Source organism: Dendrobium catenatum, unplaced genomic scaffold, assembly GCF_001605985.2.
Source record: "Dendrobium catenatum unplaced genomic scaffold, ASM160598v2 fragScaff_scaffold_82, whole genome shotgun sequence".
In the NCBI taxonomy this organism is placed as follows: Eukaryota; Viridiplantae; Streptophyta; class Magnoliopsida; order Asparagales; family Orchidaceae; genus Dendrobium; species Dendrobium catenatum.
In genome coordinates this window covers 73,698-97,724 of record NW_021318544.1, presented here as the reverse complement: position 1 = coordinate 97,724, position 24,027 = coordinate 73,698, and the positions used below count along the sequence as shown (strand labels likewise).

The 24,027-nt window shown below is 36.1% G+C and overlaps 1 protein-coding gene across 1 annotated transcript; it reads right to left on the bottom strand.

Annotated features, from left to right (window-relative positions):
• Nucleotides 1-16,727: 16,727 nt before the first annotated feature.
• On the bottom strand, nucleotides 16,728-19,435 carry LOC110093069 (pentatricopeptide repeat-containing protein At5g16860-like). The gene has a single exon (XM_028696654.1). The coding sequence runs from the start codon at nucleotides 19,383-19,385 to the stop codon at nucleotides 17,163-17,165; it is 2,223 nt and encodes a 740-aa protein (XP_028552487.1). The 5' UTR covers nucleotides 19,386-19,435; the 3' UTR covers nucleotides 16,728-17,162.
• Nucleotides 19,436-24,027: the final 4,592 nt, after the last annotated feature.

Sequence of the window (24,027 nt, the reverse complement as noted above, 5' to 3'; positions counted from 1 at the left end):
AATTGCATTAAAAGGGGTTTAAATTGACTTAAATAGGTCAAATTGACCCATTAAGACTTGGTTTGACCAAGTCAAAGTTTGACTTTATCAACTTGGTTAAATAGATCCAAGGGGTGGGAGTTTGAGCCAAAGAAGTGTTTGAAATGATTTGAAATCAAATTAAAAGGGTTTAGGTCAATTTGGGTTAACCTAGGTTGACCTGGTCAACCAGATTGACCTAAGGCCTGCGTTTGGGATCAGTACACTTGGTTTGACCCACTGAGTATAAGCGAGGTGGTCTTGGGGCATGGCTTGGTCAGTTTGACCAGGTCAATCTTCTTGACCCAAGGATTTTATGAATTCAAAGTCAAAAATGGGGGAATGAAGATGAGTCATATCAAGATCCCATGGTTTCATCATCCGGTGTTGTCATAGTCCTTGGTCTTTTTAGTCAGAGGAGGTAGTCGACCCAACCTGACATAACACACCTTATCGATAGCTATGGGTTACTTCGTTTAAGAATACTTTATAGACCTGCATTTATGCTTATCTAAGGGGGTTGATTTGAATCTACCTTACATGACAAAGGGCTTTATGCCTATCAAATATATGTTATGATTCATTACTCAAGGGTTTGTCACCATTATGGAACATAAGGGTTTTGGTTATAATCATAATATAATGGTACCATTTTTTGGCAAAATCACCCGATCAAAGGGCACGTGCCATATCCCTACTGGCAAGTGACTATTTAATAATGAATCTTAGAGATACACTTGACACTACATTCGCTCTTTGTGAGATGAGGTTAATTTCAAAATTATCACCCTAATAAACGATTGCATGAGGTGGATAATTTTTAGTTTTAACTTCATAAGTAACATGTTTTATTTTAAAATTTTAGTCTTTTATTGGTTTTGATATTTGACCCCTCTAGTTGAAATTTTCTGTCAACATGGTCATCAATGAGGTGACATTAGAGTCACTATATTTTTGTATAAATTTAGGAGGCATTTAATGATTAAAGTCATGTCGACTTCAGTCCTTTCAAGGAGGAGGAGGAGACTTGAAATATTTGACCAGTGGATCATTCTCAGACCATTGGATTTAAGAATCAAATATGATAGTCGAAGCATATGTAGATGTATTTAGTTTAAAAAATAGAATGTTATATTAATGAACATTTGGCCCTACACAGCATTCTCAGACATTTGTATTTTTAATTTTAACACATTTTTTGGAGCACATGTAGGAAATTATTTTCAAATCTATTTTTAGTATTATTGTAAGGATATAGCCTTTTTTCTATTGTATAAATATGTTGCAGATCCAGTGGATATCTTTACACAAACTTGTAGATAAATATTCCATATTGTATTTGGGTTTGTTATGGTCTTAGTAGATAGAAAGGTTGTTATACTTTCATGATCCGTAACAAGTATTATTTCATAGCTTATCATAGATTATTAGTACCATTTCATTTAGATCACCAAACCGTTTTCTTCACTACACATGTATTATACTATATTTTCAGTTGATTTCTCTGAAAATACTATGAAATCTTTTGAAGCTTCTCTCAATAGAGATCAAATTTTCATAGCATCCGACATAATTGACTTAATACTCTAATGATGTTTAACTATTGATATTTTGCTTCTCTTTCTTCTTTTCCTAATGTATCCTCACCATTATCATCTTCTAAGATTTTTTGATGGGTACCAAAGATATTATTTTCACCCAATGCACTTACCAACATAATTATTTTGATCTTATGTATCTTTCAAGGATTCCTAAATGGTCTTGGAGGTGCTATACCAGTTATCATTAAAATGCTTGTGAGAGCCAAAATATCCATTTTGTCATAATAAAATAGATTATAGCAAGATAATGCAAATGTGGAGTATTATGCTCATAATATTAATCATCATGTTAAACTCCATATTTATGTAACCACACCAGAGTATATTTTATTTAAGATTTATATATATTGAGTGATGTTAAGTATGGCGAGGTGCTATTGAATCATTTTCTTGTATTTTAAGCCTTCACTATGCATTTGAGTCACTATGAGTTATGAATCATGATAGCTCTTGATATCTTTAGGAGTTATTAAGTTATGACATTCAATTCAATATATTTTGAATTTGAACATATATTTTGACATATGAATGACAAATTTCAACTATACATAAGTGTGTATTGTGCAATGCCTTTTAAAATTCCAAGTCTATTTTTTATTGAAATTAATTATGTGGAGGGTTCTTTATTTTAATCAAAATTTTGGCAGTATCTCGGCATCCCCTCCCCATGAGGGGAGGTTAGGGAGGGCAATTGCCCATTTGGCTCAACTCGACCTAATCAAATCAACGGCGATGAGTTTAGGGGAGTGAATCGACCTTGAAAATAGTCTTCGAGTCTTCTAATTGTGCTCAACTTGTTAATTGAGTGACATAATTAAATTTAAAAATATGTTTATTCCCCTCAAAAATCTGGTAGCCTTCCGGCCCCACCTTCGCTTGAGGGGACGATGGGGAGGGCACTTTCCCTTTTGGCTTGACTCGATCTAATCAAATCAATGGTGAGGAGTTTGGGGGAGCGAATAAACCCCAACAATATCTTCAATCCACTTAGCCAGATCAGAACAATGGCCAAGGGATTCAGAGGACTAAATTAACCCCAGGACTTCCTTCAACTCTTCTCCTGATGTGGCTAGGGAAGAGCATCATGTCGGTGTTGGGTGTAAGCATATGCGAAGAGGAAGTCAGGCTAAGTTGGGGGTTGGTTAGGCCGAAGGCGGCAAGAGTAGGAGCTCACTAATGGCAGGTAGTTGGAGGTTGGCTAGGGCACAGGTGCGACCAAATTCAAAAGGTAGTTATAAGAGGATGATGGAATTAGTTTTCTCGACAAAGATCAACTATCATATGCAGATGTGTACGATAGGAGTCGGCAAGGAGGTCAAGAGCACGGTGCAGGAAGGAAGATTGGAGGCCGGCAGCAGAGTGACACTAGACATGAATGAGGAGGGTGTCATTTTGGTGTCATGAATGCAGGTAATTACTTGAGATCATGCGATCATAGGAGCTAGTTAATAGCGAATGTGGGGTAGTTTTAGGTCTACAATCAACATAATAAATAAACTAGAGTGACACCAAACATTTATAATCAACCCAAAATATAAGAAAAGAACCAAGCAGATAACCAACACTGGCCAAAGCACTTTATAAAACATAATGAAAGTTTGTTACAGATGTTAGGCCCTATGAACTAGTCCCGATGCTAACCAAGAGGGGGGTGAATTTGTATTTTAAAAAATTCTTTAAACAAAAGAACAAATATCACAAACCAAATTCACCACAGAAAAGCAAGTGCAAAAAATTAAAGTGCGGAAGCAGTAAAAAGAACACAAGGGTTTATAGTGGTTTGGTCAACTTGACCTACGTCCACTCCCCGGAGGCACCCTCAGCGTATTGCATTACCATCGTGACTCTCCTTTAGCTCCCACAGCTAGGCGGAGAAGCCCTTACAAAAATATCCTTTTTGCCACCCCCGGCAAGGCAGAGAACCCCACTCCTTTTGCTTCCTCCTGAAGCAAGCAGAGAACCTCGATCAATCGCTGAAGCTTACCTCTCCCAACCCTTCCAAGGACAAGAGACTATAGTGGAAGAAGAAGTGGAACAATGCTTGGAGTAACCCTTATGAACTCCCTCATAGGCTCCCCCTCATAAGATCCTCTCTCTCTCTCCCTCTCTCTCTCTCTCTCTCTTTTAGGTTTTCTCAAGTCAAGACAATAGCCAAGGATGTTCAAAAATGTTGAACAAAAGCTCTTAAATAAAAGAGCTTCAAAGAAGCTCAATAAATGCAAGTTGCCAACTTTATCGTCCAGGATGATAATCCTATCATCCTGTACGATCAGTTCAAATCATAAATTATCAGCCAGAACATCACTCTGAAAATGAACTGGATGATTGAAAATTGGCTTGATTGTCCAGGCCAATCTCACGATCATCCCGGACGATCAGTTCAAATCAGAGGAAAATCGTCCAGAGCATCACCCAGAATTCAAGCTGTCCGATATAGATCGACCATAACATCGTTCGGAATTTGTGCTGGCCGGTATTTATCGTCCAGGAGAAACTAAGGGTTTTTAAATAGATCATCCAGGCTGATCTTTCGATCATCCAGGATGATGTCATCATATCAATCATCCTTAATTGCTTCCTTGATTGCCGGATCAATTTAGGCATAATTATGCCATATCGTCTAGGCCGATACAAGATCGTCCTGGCTGATTTCCAAAAATACAAAATACCTATATTGATCATGGCGGCTATTTCTTTCTGCTTTGAGCATATCGTACTAGCTGATCTCACGATCGTCCAGGCCGATATACTAATAACGGCTGCCTTAATTAAGAAACTTGATTAAGGTTTCTGTTTTAATCCATATCATCCGGGATGATGTGAGTAAAAACAAAAATTCTAAATCACTCAAGTGTGTGTATGTGTAGGGTTACTTAACATCAGACACTTCATAAGATTACAATTGACTCAAGAAAGGGAAAAAGAAAAAATACATACTAACTCAAATCTAGTCTACCTAATCTTGATCTGGCTTCGTTTGTCATCTGATCTCTTGGCCCTGAAATGTCAGTAGAAAAAGGCAGTCAAAGTGTTTGCTGACATCAAAATCACAATCCATGAAACCAAGTTTGCAATAATCTCCCCCTTTTTTATGATGGCAAACACTTTGATGATTATAGCAGTGCAATTCAAGAATCTCAAAAATTCAGTGTAGAAATAAGTGCAAGTACAAACTAAAGCAACAAGCATAATCAATCAAGTATAAATAAGTGTAAGTACAAACTAACATAATCAACAAGTACAAATATATTACTCCCCATTTTGACATCTCAAAAAGGAGGAAGGAACTAAAAAATAACTAAAGCTGAAAAAGTACAAAAAGAAGGAAAAACATAAGAGACTACAGGAAATAGAATAAAAGACTAGAAAGATGAGGGACCCTGATCATCAAACGAAGGTGGTGGTGGTGGTGGTGGTGGTGGTGGTTGCTGAAAGAAACTGGTCATGGCAGCAAACTGTGAGCCAAACCAGGCCATGTCCTGGTCATGCTGCTACTGCTGGTGTTCAGCATAGGCATCAAAATGGGCTACATCCTCATCGTGCTGCTGCTGGTGGTGAGCTACGAAAGTGTCGAATCGGGTCTCCAACTGATCAAATCTTTCTACTAACTGATCAAACTGTGAGTGCTGGAGGAGAGGAGCAGGTTCAGGAACGGGAGCGGGAGCCTCCAACTCCTCAGCCCCCTGAGGTTCCCCATCCCCTAGGTGGAGACGAGTACTATGAAGGATATTGAAAGAGCTGTTTGAGTAGCAATGAGGCTGAAGGTCGTGATGAGTAGGATATTAAAGTTGATATTTGGTTTCAAAAACATAAGCTATGAGGTGTCCTAAAGCTAGGTTGGGTTTCCTCTTATGGCCTGGGTTGCGAATTATTGTCAAATGATCAATGTATCAAAAAATCAAGTCAGTAGCATTAAACTCTCTACGGGCCATGATGTAAAAGGTAGTCAGAGAAAGTAGAGGAGCGATGTGGACTCGGTCCCTAACTTTTGGAATAATGGAAGTGCGAAGAACATGCTGGATTGTCCTAGCATCTTTGACTAAAGAGCTAGTATCTCCAACATGAAAGGGTGCGTTGGTCTGGCGAAGAAAATGATTTTCCAAGGTCCAGTCAAAATCAGGATCTAAGATGATGGTATGCATCTTATCCCCAGTGGTAGATAGCTGCAACAGTTCAGCATAGTCCTGATATGTGATCTCGATCGGGTGTCGATTCACATAGGAGGTCAGGGCTGTGTAAGCAGAGTTTATGCGAAGATTTGCAAAAAATTCAAGAAGAAGTTCAGAAGAAAAAGGGACTGCGAGGGTAAGAATGAAACAGAGAGAAGTGTGAGTAAAGAGGTCAAATATTGGATACGAGAGGTGGACAGGATTGATGGTTCTGGAGAGAGTGATGCCACATTCTTTATAACGATAGTATGCAGCTTGATCTTCTACTTCTTGAAAGCGAGAGTCAAGCGTAGCCCTTGAAGAGCTCCCGGAAGATTGTCGAACTCACTTTCCACCAGCCATAGCAAGAAAATAGTAAGCAAATAAGAGAGGAGAAGAAGTTTGAGGTGAGAAACAATGGTTGGAAGGCCTGAATTTAAAGGAACAACCATATCATCCAGGACGATCGTATAATCATCCAGGATAATCTGGTTCAATTATTGCGTACAGGCCGATTGGTCAAAAAGTCAGTCCGATCATCCAGCCAATCAGATATTGGCCAGGATGATTAGACACAGGCGATCATCCCGAGGAGTCAAGACGGACGACCGTTGATAAAGCAGATCGTCCGGGCCAATTAGGTGTATCATCCAAGACGATGCATAATAATTGATCGTACCGATCGAATTTAAAATGTTTTAAATTTGTGCCACGTGAATTGTCCAGGATGAACAGTGGATCGGCCAGGAAGATTGTCCAATAATGGATTGTCGGGGCTGATTTTAAAGATTTTAAACATACTAACACGTGGATCTTCCAGGATGATCCAGTGTATCGGCTAGGACGATGACCATAAATGCATCAGCTAGGACAAAAATTATATCGGCCATGATGATCAAGATGATTGTAACATAGTTCGATCATATCGTCCAGGATGATATAGATATCGGCCAGGATGATTGCAACAAGAATTTTGAAACCAAAGGAAAGATGGAGATGATCAGAGAAAACCTCAAAAATAAATAAAATAGAATAAAAAGCTAAAAACAACAACGAAAAAAAAAACAAATAAACAAAAAATGAAATTTTTGTTTTTAATTTTTTTTTAGCAAAGCATCCATATGACAAATTTATCAAACATTAAATTTTAGAGATTCAAAAGATCAATGAGTTAACAATGTCACAATCTGAAAATGGGAGAATATCCGATCCTGTTAATCCCAAGCTCGGACTTCTTTCAGGGTAAAAAACTGTCTTTTAAAAATAAAAATCTAACTCATAACAACTTAATTGGGTAAAAAGAAGATCCGTTCAAAACTTGGTTACAAAGAAAATATCTTATAAATAATATACCAAAGTAATTTTGTCTCAATCATGAAATTTGAAATCAAGCCTTTGAAAATACCAAATAACCCATGAGTTTTTCTAAGTTTTAAAAGTTTTGAAAAGAGAGGATAGCTTGCTTTTAGTGGGCTCATTTTAAGATCTTGTAGATTTACCTAATTAGGTGGTCACTTTAATTACTACTTGACCCGGAACCTTAAGAGGAGGCTTTGGAGGTTAAGGATATCCAAATTTTTTAAAGTCTGCAAAGCTTGGAACTTATTTTGGGTAGATATTAAGTTTTATTTTTTGGGAGGTGGCAAAATAACCTGTTTTGGAGGAGGAGAGCTTTCAGTAGGGGAACTCAAATTAAGGATGTTGCCCTTGATAATGGAGAAGGAGGCTTCCATTTGTTATATAGTAATAAAAGAAATAGGAAGGATCTTAATGTCGTTTGATGTAGCAGGGTATGAAGAAGAGGTGGGAGTTATGGTTGGGAAGTTTTTGGAGGGGAGTCAAGGGGGATCTTTCTTAGGCTTTCGAATCTTACTTCTACCTCTAGGTGATTGTTTCCTAGCTTTGTGGGACTAAGGGTGGATGGGACATAGGTTAGAGAGATGAATAAGCAAACCGTAGCTAGAACATGGAATAGGCGTCCAGTCATAGATGACTTCAAGGTATTATTGCTAGTGATATAGACATATATTTAATCTAGGAAGGGGGATTATTTATCTATCTAACACATACTTGAGCAAAGATTAATCTCATTTTGGCATATATTAAAGGATTAACATTAATGGGAGAACTAACAACACTCATAATTTTAGAAATGCCTGAAATTACTAGATGTGCCAAGAGAGGGGTGAATTGGATGTTTAAAAACTTCTTTAATGAAAAGAAAACTCTTTTTATAACTTTATGCGGAAGCAAATTTCATTCACAATAAAAAAGATAGATTCTTAATTTCACCCACGCAATTAATCGTAATAAAAATGAATGCGGAAATAAAGTGCGGAAATAGTAAATGAAAGAACACACCGGTTTATAGTGGTTCGGTCAAACCATGACCTACGTCCACTCCCCGGAGGCACCCTCCGAGTACTAAATTAAACCTTTAGTGATTCTCCTTTAGGCCCATAGCTAGGCGGAGAAGCCCTTACACAATCACTTCCACCTTCCCCGGTACGACGGAGGAGCCGGGTCCTTTGACACCAACGTGATCTTCTTCTTCCCAAAACTTCCTTAAAAAAGAACCTTGAATCTGATGGTACTGAGGTGCAAGCTCGTCGGAGCAATCGTGTGAAATCTCCTTCACACTCCCTTGAAACCCCCTCCAAGGATATTCTCCCTCTCTAAAAATCCACCCTTTCCTCTCTCCCTTTCAAGTCCTCTCTTCAAGTTTTCTCCAAAAGAACAAAGACACAATGGCTCTTCATCTTGCTCCTGTTCTGATGATTCAGAAACTAGGTCTGCCCAGGAGACTTTTTGCTTTTTATCTTTTTCCCATATTACAGACGGTTTGTTTTTACTCTTTTTCTTTGCAGGAAGAGTTTTTAAGTTTGGGAATTCACGCTTCAAATGTCCGGGTTTCCTACACCCAAAGCAAATTATGTCAGAAGAAAACTTAACATTTTTATAATTTTTACCTTTACTCTGCTTTTGTTGATGTTCATGCTTATGCTTCAATAGAATTTTAAATTTATTTGTTATCAATGCTATCTCCATGCTTTCATCATCTGCTAAGCCATATTCATCTGTGTGTTTGGCTTTTAGCACAAAAGTCTTCTCATCACCTGCATCAAAAAATCTTTGACTCACACTTTGCTCATAGGCAATGAGTGAGCATATTAGATTGTCTATAGAATAATCATTCAAATATTTTGATTCACTTATAGCCATGACTTTAGCATCAAATTTATCAAGTAAAGAACGTAGAATTTTACTAACATTTTCAAAGTTTGAAAGTTCTCTACCTAAATCATGCAATGACATCATAATTTGATTAAACCTAGTATACATGTCTAAGATAGTCTCATATGATTTCATGTTGAAAAGTTCATAATCATGCATTAGAATATTCAACTTAAACTGCTTGACTTCACTAGTACCTTCGTATGTAATGCATAATCTATCCCAATTTTTTTTGCCAGTAGTAAATGTAGAGATTCTCATGCAATCGTCAGAATTTAATGCACAGAAAAAATAATTCAAGCATTTAACATTTAATTGAGCATTAATTTGATCTATTCTACTCCATTTAGTAAAAGAAATATTAAATTTTACTCCATCTATCATACGTGACGGTATAAAATAGCCAGTTTGAATTATATGCCACATTCGATAATCAATTGATTGCAAAAAAGTTGACATGCAAATTTTCCAAAAAAATATAAGAAATATTTTTAAATAAAGGTGGTTGTGTAATACAATAGCCTTCCGCAATGTTACGATTTTCAAAATATGCCATTATCGATGTTTTCAAGGTTTTCTAAAACACTATTTTTGAAACCTGTCTCTAATACCAATTGAAATAACTAGATTGACAAGAGGGGGGGTGAATTGTGAAAACTTTGTAGCAATAATAAAAGACCTAAACAAGAGTTCTAATATTTTGGTGTACTACTATGAAGGCAAATACTTGAACACAACATGCAATAATAAAATCCTTTTTTTTCTTCTTCCATAATTTTCACCAAGCAAATATTATAAAAATAAAGTGCAAGCAAAAATAAAAAGCGATAAGGAAAAAGCACACCAAAATATTTATAGAGGTTCGGTCAAACCATGACTTACGTCCACTCCATGGAGTCCTCCGCTTCGAAAATTTCACTGCAAACTATAGCTCTCCTTTTCCCCTCCTCAGCAAGGCGGAGAAACCCTTATAAGACTCACTTTCACCAATCCGATGTGGCGGAGTGCCAAGCGCTGTTTTCACCCTCCTGGTGACGGCAGAGTACCTTCTCATTTTTGTCCCTCCTGGAGAAGGCAGAGTACCTTTGAGGTCACAGATGTAGAAGAGTCTCCCCCTCAGAGAGCCTCCCACAAGTTCTTCCCAGGCCATAGGAGGAGCAAGATGCAGCAAGAACGGAGAAATCATGTGATCTCCCTCACACATCTTCTCCCTCACCAAGCTCACCTTCTCCTTCCTCTCTCAAACCCTACAAACTTCTCAAGAGCTCTCTCCCAAGGATTCACTCTCTAATCACGTTCCCCTCTTTCTGTCTCTCTTACAAAACAAAATAATTTTGACACTTAAAACGGGCTCCAAATTTCTTGAAGTTTTCAAAGTAGCCATTACAATTGTACAGTATAATTTCCAATCTTACAGTACGATATGTATAACACGCCTCATCCTGGTACGAAGGTGTACGAACAGTTCAAAATATAGTTATACAATACGATAATAAATTGTATGGTACGATCCTCAACACTACTGCTCGTACAGGACGATAGCCAGGATGATCAAATGTCGTCGCTGTACATTGTATGGTACGATATACATCGTACAGTTCAAATGGTCAAAATAAAGGCATCATTCAGGACGAATTTCGGGATGATCAAATGTCATCTCTGTTCATCGTATGGTACGATAGACATCGTATAGTACGATAAGACAAAAATAAGGGATCGTCGAGGATGATCTCCGGGACGATCAGAATTTGTCTCTGTTCATCATATAGTATGAATGTGTTTGTTCAGTATGATTTTTAATTAGTAATTAAACCTTGATTTATTCCATTAATCATGGGTTAATTTAAGTAAGTATTTAAAATAAATTGTACAGTACGAAGTCCTTCGTATAGTACGAATGACTGAGAAAAACTTACTTAAGTTAATTTGACGACTAGGGTATTGGATTTGGAGCACATCGTACAGTACGATAATATTCGTATGGTACGATCTATTCATAGAAATTGTTTTACAAGCTCAGATCGTACAGTACGAAATAAAGTCGTACAGTATGATCACAAGAGAAAGAAAATCTACATTTTTTACTTTTAAAACCCGCTCCCCCTGTGTGTGTGCATGGTTGCTCAAACTTACATGCAGTTTGTGGCCAGACTCAAGAAAATAAAAAATAAAATAAATAACAAATTATATTGTCAGACTCATACTCCTAATCTAACCAGTCTTGAGTCTTCCTGTTGTCCTGAGTAGCTTGTGATCTTCCTGAAATGTTAGTACTCACGGACAATAGAATACAATAAATGATATTCAATAAATAGTAGTTCAGGCGACATTATTTGTCATCATCAAAATCTCAAACTCAGAGTCATGGGTCGCAACAATACCCACTAGATTTCAGCAGATAAGAGGTTAGTCCATAAATTTAATTTAGAGAAAAATAGAGGAGAATGCCTTATGATTTGAACAAAACAAAGGGGACCAGTTTTGGAGAATGAAAGATTTCCTTAAGAAAATCCATCCTCCCAATCCATGGCATCTAAAAGTTTTTTAGAGTGGAGAACTTAAGCGAAAAAGAAATCCTCACTCAAAGAGAGAAGAGTGATTATATCTTTGACCTTCCAAGATTTGAAAATGGCATAATTCAAACATGCATAATACAACCTCTGACCTAAAGAGTAATCGACAGAGTCATATCCTAATCTTTGGAGCTGAATGAAACATCCTCATGAGAGAAGAACACATGATTTTTCATATGGGGGGAGGGGATAAAAGATTGGGGAAATATTTGGAGGAAGAGTTAAGAGTAGTCAAGGCCCATTCTAATTAAGGCGAATAGGTTTGGAGGATGTTAGGGAAAAAGGCTTTCCAAGGGGGTTAAGAATGGAGAGTGGAGGGAAAACAGTGGATGAAGCCATTTTCGAAGGAGTGGGGAGGGGAAAAAGTAGGAGGGGCGAGCCTCCCGATGGAAGGATGAGGAAAGAACTAAAGTGGGTAGGGTTTGCCAAAAAAAAACCTTAGTAGAGAAAAACCTTCACAAAGGAAAAAAATTCCTCCCACTTCATTCTTCCATAATTCACAATACAGACACACACACTGATGAGCATACTATATTGCTTATGTTAAGAAAATAACAATAGTTGATTGCATGGAGATTTGTAGTCAACAATAATTCCAATAATCATTTTAAAAAATGATTAATAAAATCTCAAATGATCAATAAAATTTATCAATCATTACTATAAAAAGAGGTTGCATATAAATATAATGAGAAAATAATTAAGCTTGTGCAATAACAATTCTCATGTTTGCTTGCAAAAAAAATTATAATTATAATTTACGAGGATGACTTGGAGAACTTGGAAAGTTCTAAAACTAATTGAAAATAGATGATATATATCCTCCTAAAAAAAGAGTTTTATTATATGATCAAAAAATGATATCCCTAGAAATTGATCCATGTGACGCAAGAATGCAACACCATGAATGAATTAGCTCCTCTGAATAGAAGAAACATTTCACTTTAATAGAAAAACTTCATTCTTGAAATCATTCATTGCTTACCTTATGGCCAAGGCAACATCACCATAAGCAATATGAAAAGGACAAGAAAGAACAACAAACTTCTCTATATATCTCATTAAAGGGTCATATTCTATAATATTTCTTTATCATATATCGTACTAACCTGAGGGATAATTGAAATATCTATCCCACATTCATTCATAAGAGAATTCCTAATGGGTTAAATATCATATCAATAGGAGGTGCAGGTATAATTTTCTTCAAGCATTCAATATCCTTCATTGATAAAACAAAAAAAATCCTCATACTTGGCAACATTAAAGTTGATATCTAAGCATGATCCACAAGATTAACTTCCTGCTACTTCCCCTTAAGCTTGTGGTGACATCAATATACTCTTTACCTACCACAGCTAGTTGATTTATGAAATCAACAACTTGCTTAGCCTCAAAATTACAACATCACTAAGATTTTTCTCTTTTGTTTCTGTTAAAGATAAACTTAATAAAGAAGACTTAGGGTAAGAACTTTTCCAAGGGTGAAATTTGAAGAAGATAATTTATAATTGGAAACTCAATAGCGACTTCTTTCTTCTTGATAATGTCAACTCCTTAACCGTTTCCTCTTTGATCTTCTTCAAAGGAGACGAAGAAGAAGATTCATTCAGAGTCTTAAGTCTCTCTCATTCATTTTACTTTATTAATATCATTATAATAACATTCCTTCTAGAGAATTTTACACCTTAATCTATTTATTCATAAGTTGAAATAAGTTCTAACAAAGCCTTCATAATGAAAGGTAAGAAGCATCCATAGGCTTCTCTTGATATTTACATATACAAATAAACTATCAAATAAATATAAATAGTCTCTACGAAGTGTTGGCTAAGCATTAGGAAATATTCTATTCTCTTATTTCTTTGTAATAACTCTAAAGAGACAATAGAATTATGAAACTAAACGTGTACCCAATATCAACTCGATTGGCTTTAATTCAAGTAGACTCCGCTTAGTGATTCATGATCAAGGCTAGTCGGCTCAGATAAAACTATTTTTCATATTAAGTTGCTAGAAATATATTGAACTCTTAATTAAGTTCAAGTCATAAAAAGCTACAAATACATGCATGCTAAGCCTTAATGTTGATCAAGGGAATGTCACCCAAAATTATCAATACTACTCACCTAAGCATCATGTTAACTCACATATAATCAACCTCAGGCCTAACTACATGAAGTTGTCCAAAACATTACGCATAATTACTATCCAAATCTCGGCTAATCCTGGTAAAGTTGGAATCCAATTTTACTTAACTCGCGCGATCCTTATTTTGAAATCACATGTGCATTTATATCATTTTATGAAAAATATTTACTAAGTATTGAATTGTATATTTATTTGTATGGTCCTTTGAGTAGCATTGTGTTGTGACATAAGCCTAAAAATAGGTGAGTAGAACGCAAGCCTATGACACATCAAATAAGTCGCTCAAGTCTTATACACTTAATAATCTAGTGAAATTCTATTAAGTTTTCACCAATAGATTCTCTCTCTCTCTTCTCTTTAGCTATCGGGCTTGATCTATTATTCTTATTATTAAAGCTGTGATGTCATCAAAGAATAATTTTGAATCCAACACTTACATTTAAAATTATTGAAGTAACATTAAATCAAAACTTTTAAAAGATTACAATGGATGTCGTTTAAGTACTTCTTCGCAGCTTCAGACAAAGGAGACTGAAAGGAGTCTAATGTCCCCTTACCAAAACTTTAGTAAAGGAAATCTAAATAGGTTTTATTTTTTTCTTTTTGAGCTTAAAATTGCTTGAACCCGAATCGAATTTTTCTCTAAAAACCTGATAAAAAAAGATGGACTTGATAACCTGGAGCTTTATCTCAAGCACTATACTTGACTCTTGTAGGAGCGTTCAAGTTTTTCATAAGACGTAAGATCTTAATGCATTAGCGTTCGAGTTTAATATCAATTTTCCTTAAATGTGTTCTAAGCTTCTCTATGGCTTAAGTTGAGACATCATGCTTATTACTTTCTAAAGCAGATTTTTAATACATAAATACTAATTGCTCATATCTTTATAAATCGTTATTTTATTTCCACACTTAATTTTTAAAACTGAAGTCACCCAAACGAAGGAACTTTTATTACGTCCTCTGACCAGACGTAGCTCTACGTTCGGTCAGAGGATTGTTACTCGGTTTTCGCTCGGTATTTGGTCGGTATTGCTAGGTATTCTTTGGTAATAACGATGAATACTGCTCTGTGAAGATCAATACCGAATAATACCGAGCAATACCGAGTAATCCCAAAAAATACCGAGTTTTTCTAGAAAAAACTCGGTATCTTTTGGGATTACTCCGTATTGCTTGGTATTACTCGTTATTTTGTCTTCACATAATGGTATTTCTCGTTATTGTTGGTATTGCTCGGTATTTGCTCGGTATTTCTCATTTTGTGCCTTCGATCTTAGTGCCGGCCGAACGTAGCTCTACGTACGTTAACCGGACCAAATAAAAGTTCCAAACGAAGTGCCATGCCTCCTTTCACGTTCAACTAGCATCAGTTGACTTTTTTTTATTTATCTTTTCCGAACTTTATCAAATAAAATGAAAATAGGCAATATTTTATCTTTTGATACCCTCGTCTCTGCTAAGGTTTCATTTGAGATAGTTTCTTATTGCTTTTTTAAATTGTTGTTTAGTACATAAATTTAAATTTTTGTAATAAACAGCTGCTTTAAGAAGACATGAATATAACATTTTGAATTAGCTCAGAAATTTGTTAACCGTTTTGAATTTTTTTTTTAAAGTTATATATTGATATTTATAAAAATTAAAATTTTAAAAGATTTTATTATTTGATTGTAATTAGAAATTAATATTGGTAAGATCATTTTCAAATATTTTCTAAAATAGCTTAAGTTTGATTATTCCAGGTTGAGAAATAATTTTTTTTTTTTAAACATTTCCTCTATCTATCAAAAATAAAACGAGACTTAAAAAAAAGAAAAAAAGAAAAAGAAAAGAATCAGCGGAAATTTATAGAAAGAGTTCTTTTGATAATCCGAATCGTGGTTAGCCTTTACCCAAGTATTTGGAGGTTGGTGTTATCGATATTTTTTTTTTATTCCTTTCAATTAAGAGTTATATAAGTGTTTAATTTGTTAGAGTTAAGTTTTTGTTTGGGAGTAAAAGGGTCAAGACGAAGCCTTCCAATAAAAACTCTTAGCAATTTAGGATTCATACGAAAAACATTTGGAAGTATTCCTTAAGTGACTCTCCTTTATTTTGGAGAATCCCAAAAAGATGAAAAAAGCCCTTAAATATTCTTTGATTAGCAACAAATTGTTCGACTAACAATTTGACCAATTTGACGAACGTGATAATAGTTATGGTTATCGCTTTTCTTTTCGGACAACAACTACAATTTCTATTTGATCACAGTTTCTTTATTGCTTTCAAAAAAAAATTGAACTAGATCGAAGATCTTTCTATAATAGCCTTAAAAAAATATTATCTAAAATATATTTATAAAGCAATAAGAAAATTGTCTCAAATGAAATCTAGTTGTTAAATTTATTATTCTTAAATAATTGTAAACAACTTCTACTAATATTTTGTTTGGTTTACCCATATTCCTTCCGACTCATTTAACACTAGTTTTAAAAACCAAAATAATTCACATATTTTCTATCATTATATTTAAATCGACTATATATTTTCAATCACATTATCATAAATAGTTATCACTTTAATAATTTATCTAATATAATTATTCACATTATCATAAATAGTTCTCAAATATTATTTTTTATATCATATTAAAATAATAGCCTTTTTATAGATATTATTCAAGCTATAAAACCACTGACCAAATTGAGGGTTCATAAAATTTAACTAATGCCTATCGAGAAATTCCCCCATTTTAATCACTCATATTTTATTATGAAAATTATATCATTATTTAAATTTATGTTTTTATGTATAATAGATCTAATATAATTAAACTTATCACACCTAGATATCAACATATCGTCTGATAATAGTAAATTATAATTTATAAATGCATTTCCATTAAAATTTATATTCACGGTCATACAAATTTCAATATATCATTTAAATTATAATTATAGGATAATACATTTTAAATACTAAGAAAATAGGAACGCCCATAAGAAATTTAAAACACCACATTTACTTTTAAAATATCTACAAATAAAATATTTCATACAATGGATCACTCGAGGTCCAGACTTGTGATTCCTAACTAATGGCTGGCAGCAGATTTTAATCTCAGGGAAAGCACTTTTAATCAAAGCTTTTATCTACCTCTCTTGTTGTTTAAGCCAACCACACTGATGGTACAACGAACCACTTTGAACATCCGAGCCTTGGCCAATGCACACATTGGTGGGATGGAGTTGGCAAAGGGCGGTTCAACTCTTGAAGCCTAGGCAGAGACATCTTTAGCTGATTTCAATCAGGTGCAACTTGTGTATTCCACAGCACTGCATATTGCATTTTGCTTCCCTTTAAAAAACAGTACTTTTCTCAAGTTGGTACACAAATTACTCAGTACTTCTCTATGCCTTCAAGAACGAACAATAGCAAAAATATATACAAAGCTTCTAACAATACATTCCTTTCATTTGCTCACCCAAGAATTTTAACACCTTGAACAAACTCTCCCACTCTGGATGATGCGTTCTGTCCTTTGCAACAAAAGAATGTACTCTTTTGTTCACTTCTATCCAGCTAAACCCACTACCTTTCCTCACTCCCTTCTCCTTCATTCTCCTCCTCATCTTCTCGACATCTCCCCACCTCCCAAAATTCGCCAATACATTCGAAAATAGCACATAATATCCAGAATTCGCACTCCCGGATTCAATTATATGCTCCCCGGTATAGACTCCAATCTCGAAATTAGAGTGCACCTTGCAAGCCCCAAGCAAAACTCCCCAGATTTCAACACTGGCTTGTGCCGGCATTATTGTCCTTACTAAGGCGAGAGCTTGTTCTATCCTTCCGGAGCGCGCTAACAAATCAACCATACACGCATAGTGGCTTTCTCTTGGAGTCAATTTGAATTCCTTCATTCTGCTAAAAATTGCAATCCCTTCCTCAACCAGTCCTCCATGGCTACATGCTGAGAGCGCTGCAATGAAGCTTACATCATCTGGTTTTGTGACCATTTCGAAGATTTCAAGAGCACTGTGAGCTAGCCCATGGATTGCATAACCTCCTATCATTGAGTTCCAACTGACTAAGTTCCTGTCATTCATCAAATCAAACACTGTTCTAGAGTTTTTAATTCTCCCACATTTAGCATACATATCAATCAAAGCACTCCCCACAAAAGCTTGACCTTCAAATGAATTCTTAATTGCCCATAAATGAAGCTCCTTTCCTAGCCTCAATCCAGAAGCTCCAGCACAAGCAGACAATGCACTAGTGATTGTAACCGGATTTGGTTCCATTTTAGCTAACATCATCTCCCTAAATGTTTCAAGTGATTCAACAAAATAGAGGTTTTGTGAGTATCCCACAACCATTGAGCTCCATGATATCACATCTCTGTCTTTGATTGCTTCAAATACTTGTTTGGCATATTCAATTGAACCGCACTTGCTGTAGACTGAAACAAGAGCATTCCTAACCCTTCTGTCTGGCTCAAGGCCATGCCTGAATGAGTATCCATGGGTTTGTTTACAGTAATCTAAGCCAGAAATCGAAGGAAGAACACTTGCGATGGCGACAACATCAGGCTTTAATCCAGCATTCAACAACTCATGAAACACCACCATTGCTTCATTGGATAGACTGGTTTGTGTTAAGGAAGAGATTATCCCACTATAAGTAACAACATCCAAATCCAATCTACAGACTTTCATGTGCCTCAGAAGCTGCAAGCTTTCTTCAAACAAGCCATTCTGAGCAAAAGAAGCAATCAATGCATTCCAAGTGACTTTATCCTTCCAAACCAAACCATTGAAAATCCTCTGAGCACCATCAGTCATACCGCACTTTCCATAAGCAGAAATCAGAGCATTCTGAATCATGAGAGCAGCAGTCTCGACTCCATTTCTAAGTACGAAGCCATGAATTTCTCGAACAACTATATCAATAGTAGAACAAAAGGTAAGGATGCTGATAATTGTCACTTGATCTGGCTTCAATCCATTTCCAATCATCTCGCTTAACGTTTCTACAGCATCTAAATCAAAACCATTCAATGCGTAGGCTGAAATGATTGAGTTCCATGAAACAACATCTCTTTGGGGCATTCTGTCGAACACACGCACGGCTTCTTCCAAACTGCTACACTTCGCATACATAAAAATCAAAGAGTTCGAAACAAACGTATCTGCATCATAACCACTTTCAACAGCAAGCTGATGCAGGTGCTCACCTTGGCGAAGGTCCAGCAACAAAGCGCATGCCTTCAAAACGCAAGAAAATGTATAAGAATCAGGCAAGAGACCTTCTATCCGCTTTCTATGAAACAGGCTAATAGCTTCCGGGTATAAGCCATTCGACGAGTAACCCCTGATCATGGAATTAAGTAGAAAAACATTACAGGTTGGGAAGAGTTCAAAGATTGTTAATGCAGTCGAGAGATCACCGCAAAGAGAGTAGAGAGTGATGAGTTTGGTGGAGAGGAACGAATCGTATGCGAATCCGGAGACCATGATCTTGGAGTGGATTTGGGAACCCAAAGGAAGGTTTTTGAAGAGAATGCAATCTTCAAGGATTTGCATGCACGTGGAGGAGGGCATGGTGCGGATAAGAGATTTGGTTGAAAAATAATGAGCTTTTTTTAAAAATTGAAGAGAAGCCAAAGATATCATGATCAAATTATTCCTTTGAATGCATCGAGTCTTCCATTTTAATTACTCATCTGCAGTCTCAACAGTAGAAATAGAGATTAATAACAGAAACAACAACAAGTGCAGCGAACAAGAACGTTCTATACACGTGTACTTATATCATTAGTTAGCTTAGTCTACAAATGCCGGTTCACTGCTGTATGCAAAAGATATGAAATGAAATAAAAATCTTCTGATCATTGCTCTTCTCTGTTTTCCTCTCTCTCTCTCTCTAAACTTCTTCATGGTGTTAGAGCAGGAGATCATCGGAACTCATCTTGATTCTTGATTTTCTCGTAATCTGTTTCTTTAGTTTCCTTTCATGGCGAATTCTTCTTCATCACAGACAGGAAATCAATCTTATGTAGCATTTGACGATCAGTACAACATACCTTCATCTCTCAAGTTCGTCATTTCCAACATCAAGATTTTAGTTCAAGCGCAGCTTGTTCCAGAGAATTATTCCATTGGGAGATCACAGGTGCTTAAGCTGTTTAATGCAAATGGCTTTTCTAATTTTCTTTTTCCCACCACATCTTCTCCATCTAGACTTCGGCAGCGTCAAGATGGTTCTACAGAGATTAATCCTAAATTCAATGAATGGGTTCTAACAGATCAAAATCTGGCAGCTGCTCTCTGTTCGTCTCTGTCTCTGACGATCCTACCATATGTCATAAATCTTGAAACATGTTCGGCTATCTGGACAACGATAGAACGTAGATTGCGATCGTCAAATAGATCACAAGTAATACAGCTTAAAAATGAGCTTCATAATATACAGATGAAGAATCTCACAATGGCGCAATATCTGATAGAGATCAAGAACATAGTTGATAATATTGCAGCGGCAGGATCCAAAGTTGATACAGAAGATATAATACTGTATATCTTAAACGGCCTTCCATCATCGTATCAAGCATTTAAAACATTAATTCGCACTAATCTTCAGCCTATAAGTCTGGATGATTTATATTCACTTCTTATAAGTGAAGAAATAAACATTCAAGCCGATTCGATTAAGCAAGTCACGATCACGGATCAATCTACAGCTCTCTATTCAGCAAGGGGACGCGGACGCAGAGGCCGTGGTCGTTCAGGTCATCAGACTACAAAAGGGAGATCATCAACAACTGTTATCACATGTCAAATTTGTAATAAAAGAGGCCATTCAGCGTATAACTGTTGGCACAGGCTCAATACAGAATACAATCCTCAAGAATCTCATCAGAACAGTCAAGCAAACTCACGGGCAATGGTGGCTGCAAATAAACAACCTAACCCAAACTGTTACCTAGATTCTGGTGCTTTAGTGCATCTAACAAACTTTTTGGACAGTGTCTCTCAAGAAGAAACTTACAATGGCAGTGATACTATCACAATTGGAGACAGTAGATCATTACCTATAGCACACTCTAGCAATGGCATACTTCATACTCCATACCGTAAGCTCCAACTTTCTCCTCTTCTTCATATCCAAAAACTGTCACATAATTAGCTATCCATTTCTAATCTAACCATAGTCAATAATCTCTCTATTTTTTTTATGCTTCGGGTTTTGTCATCAATGATTTGAAGACAAGCAAAACTCTTCTCTTAGGACCAAGCCATAAAGGCTTATATCCGGTTGGCAAGACTTCCAGTTTGATCTCCCAGCATGCTCTCGCTGCTAACAAGCAAGCTTCCTTCCTTTGGCATCAAAGACTAGGCCATCTGCATTTACATACCATTTATATTGTTTCCAAAAATAACAAGCTGCTGCATATACCCACATATTACCCTGTTTGTACTCACTGTAGTGTTTCAAAAAGTCACAAACTGTCATTTCCCTATTTTACACACAGATCATCTCAACCCCTAGAACTCATTCACTCTGATGTTTGGGGTCCATCGCCTGTTACTTGTAATCAAGGTCTCAAGTACTATGTCATATTCATATATGATTTCTCTAGGTTCAATTAGATTTTTCCTATGCAATGCAAATCTGAGGTCTTTTCCATTTTCATTAAATTAAAGAATCTGGTTGAAAAACAAATTAGTCATAGCATAAAATGTTTTAGAACTGATGGGGAAAAGAATATATAAATTCTCAGTTTGCAAGTTTTTTAAGCCAACAGGGTATACAACATCAAGTGCATGTCCCTACACACCAGAACAAAATGATCTAGCCGAAAGAAAGCACAAGCATCTTATAGAAACTACTCGAACACTTATGCATATTGCATGTATTCCCCAAGTGTTTTGGCTAGAGGTATTGCTTGCAGCCTCTTATCTTATCAATAGACTTCATTCAAGAACAATTTCAGCTCAAACTCCTCTTGAGCTATTGTATAACCAGAAACCCGATTACTCGGTTCTAAGAGTTCTTGGCTATTCATGTTTCCCTTGTCTTCCACCAAATCAACGAAATAAACATGAACCAAGATCATTACAATCTGCATTTATTGGATATTCAAGTGTCTCAAAAGGATATAAATGTCTGGACATATTAATCAATAAAATTTATGTATCCAGACATGTAAAATTTGATGAGACCTCATTTCCTTTTCATTCTGTGCCATCCATCACTCCTCAATCCAATACTACTACGTCCAGTTCTCAACTTCTTATTCCACCTTCTACAATACCAGCTCAACCCAATTTATCTACCACTATTTCAAACCATTTATCTGATACAGAAATGAATTCTCAACCTACTGAGGTCTCAGTTTTCCAAAGCTACAATGATAACAGTTCTAACATTGTTCCCTAAGCAAATAATTTGCCACAATAGACTGTGAATCATCATCCCATGACAACTAGATCTCACACAGGATCTCTCAAACCAAGAACTATGCTTAATCTGTTTCAGCAAAAAGAAGAATCACAAAGCCCAGATGAAGCCGAACCAACATCTTATAATCAACCTATCAAAATTTTACACTGGCGCAAGGCTATGGGTGAGGAATTTCTTGCACTTCAAAAACAAGGAACATGGGAATTGGTTCCATCCCCAACATAATGTTCCGGTTCTTGGAAGCAAGTGGACATTTCGTACCAAATATCACTCGAATGGTTCTATCGCCAGATTTAAAGCAAGGCTTATGGCTCAAGGAAATAATCAAGAGTATGGAATCAACTACCTTGAAACGTTCAACCCGGTTGCAAAGTTTCTAACCATCAGAACGATGCTTACAATAGCATTGGTGAACAAGTGGGAAATACATCAATTGGATGTTACAAATGCATTTTACATGGTACACTTGATGAATCAATTTATATGAAGCAACCAAAAGGTTTTGAAGATAACAATCATCCATATTATGTTTGTTTACTCAAGAAAGCAATCTATGGACTTAAGAAAGCACCTAGACAATGGTTTCAAACATTTTCAACATATCTTCGGTCCATTGGATTTAATCATGGCAAAGCTGATTCTTCCTTGTTTATTTTTCATAGAGATTCAATTCAAGTGTACCTAGCTATCTATGTGGATGACATACTGTTGACAGGTAATGATTCCAATGTAATGTCTAGCATAATTCATCAACTCAGCAATCAGTTTGCTATGAAGTATCTGGGAACAACCAGTCACTTCCTCGGCATCAGAATAACTACAGAAAGAGATTCATTTTTCTTATCTCAAACATCCTATGCCAACAGCATTCTAAAGACAGCTGGAATGAGCTCTTGCAAACCATTGGCAAACTCGTGCTGTACCAAAATGCCTGAACAAATTCCTATAGACCATGTGTTATCAGATCCAAAACTATATAGACAGTTAACAGGATCACTACAGTATCTAACTATAACAAGACTAGATATTTCATATGCTGTGAATGTGCTATGTCAAAATATGCATAATCCGAATCACCAACATGCATATCTTCTAAAAAGGTTATTAAGATACATCAAAAGGACTCTACATTTTTGGTCTTCCAATCTCAAAAGGTCCACTCGAACTAAAGTCCTTTTCAGATGCATATTGGGCTGGAGACATGGAAACTAGAAGATCCGCATTGAGATATTGCACCTTCTTAGGTATTACTCTCATATCCTGGAATGTTAAGAAGCAACATACAGTTGCAAGATCATCGACAGAAGCGGAATATCACTCACTATCGACAGCCATTTCAGATATAATTTGGCTAAGAAGGCTATTGCAGGATTTCAATATTCAGTTGAAATCTCCGACTGAGCTCAACTGTGATAATACATCAGCAATAGCCTTGGCATACAATCCTATTTTTCATGCTAGAACAAAACATATAGAGATAGATCACTATTTTATCAGAGATCACATTCAATCCAAAATAGTTATTGTCTCACCGGTTAAATCTCATGATCAAATATCCGATATACTCACAAAAGCTTTGGCTACAAATCATTTTCAGCAGCTGAAGACACAAGCTTACAGATCAAGCAGAACCGTCAATTTGCAGGGGAGTAATAACAGAAACCACAACAAGTGCAGCGAACAAGAACATTCCTGACAACTGTTAGCTAACTGTCACTATACACTTGTACTTATATCATTAGTTAGCTTAGTCTATAAATACCGGTACACTGCTGTATGCAAAAGATATGAAATGAAATCAAGATCTTATGATAATTGCTCTTCCCTATTTTCCTCTATCTCTCTGTAAAC

What these genes read in the sequence shown, in the direction of transcription:
- LOC110093069 (XM_028696654.1), bottom strand. Translation starts at nt 19,385, where the DNA reads ATGATATCTTTGGCTTCTCTTCAATTTTTAAAAAAAGCTCATTATTTT.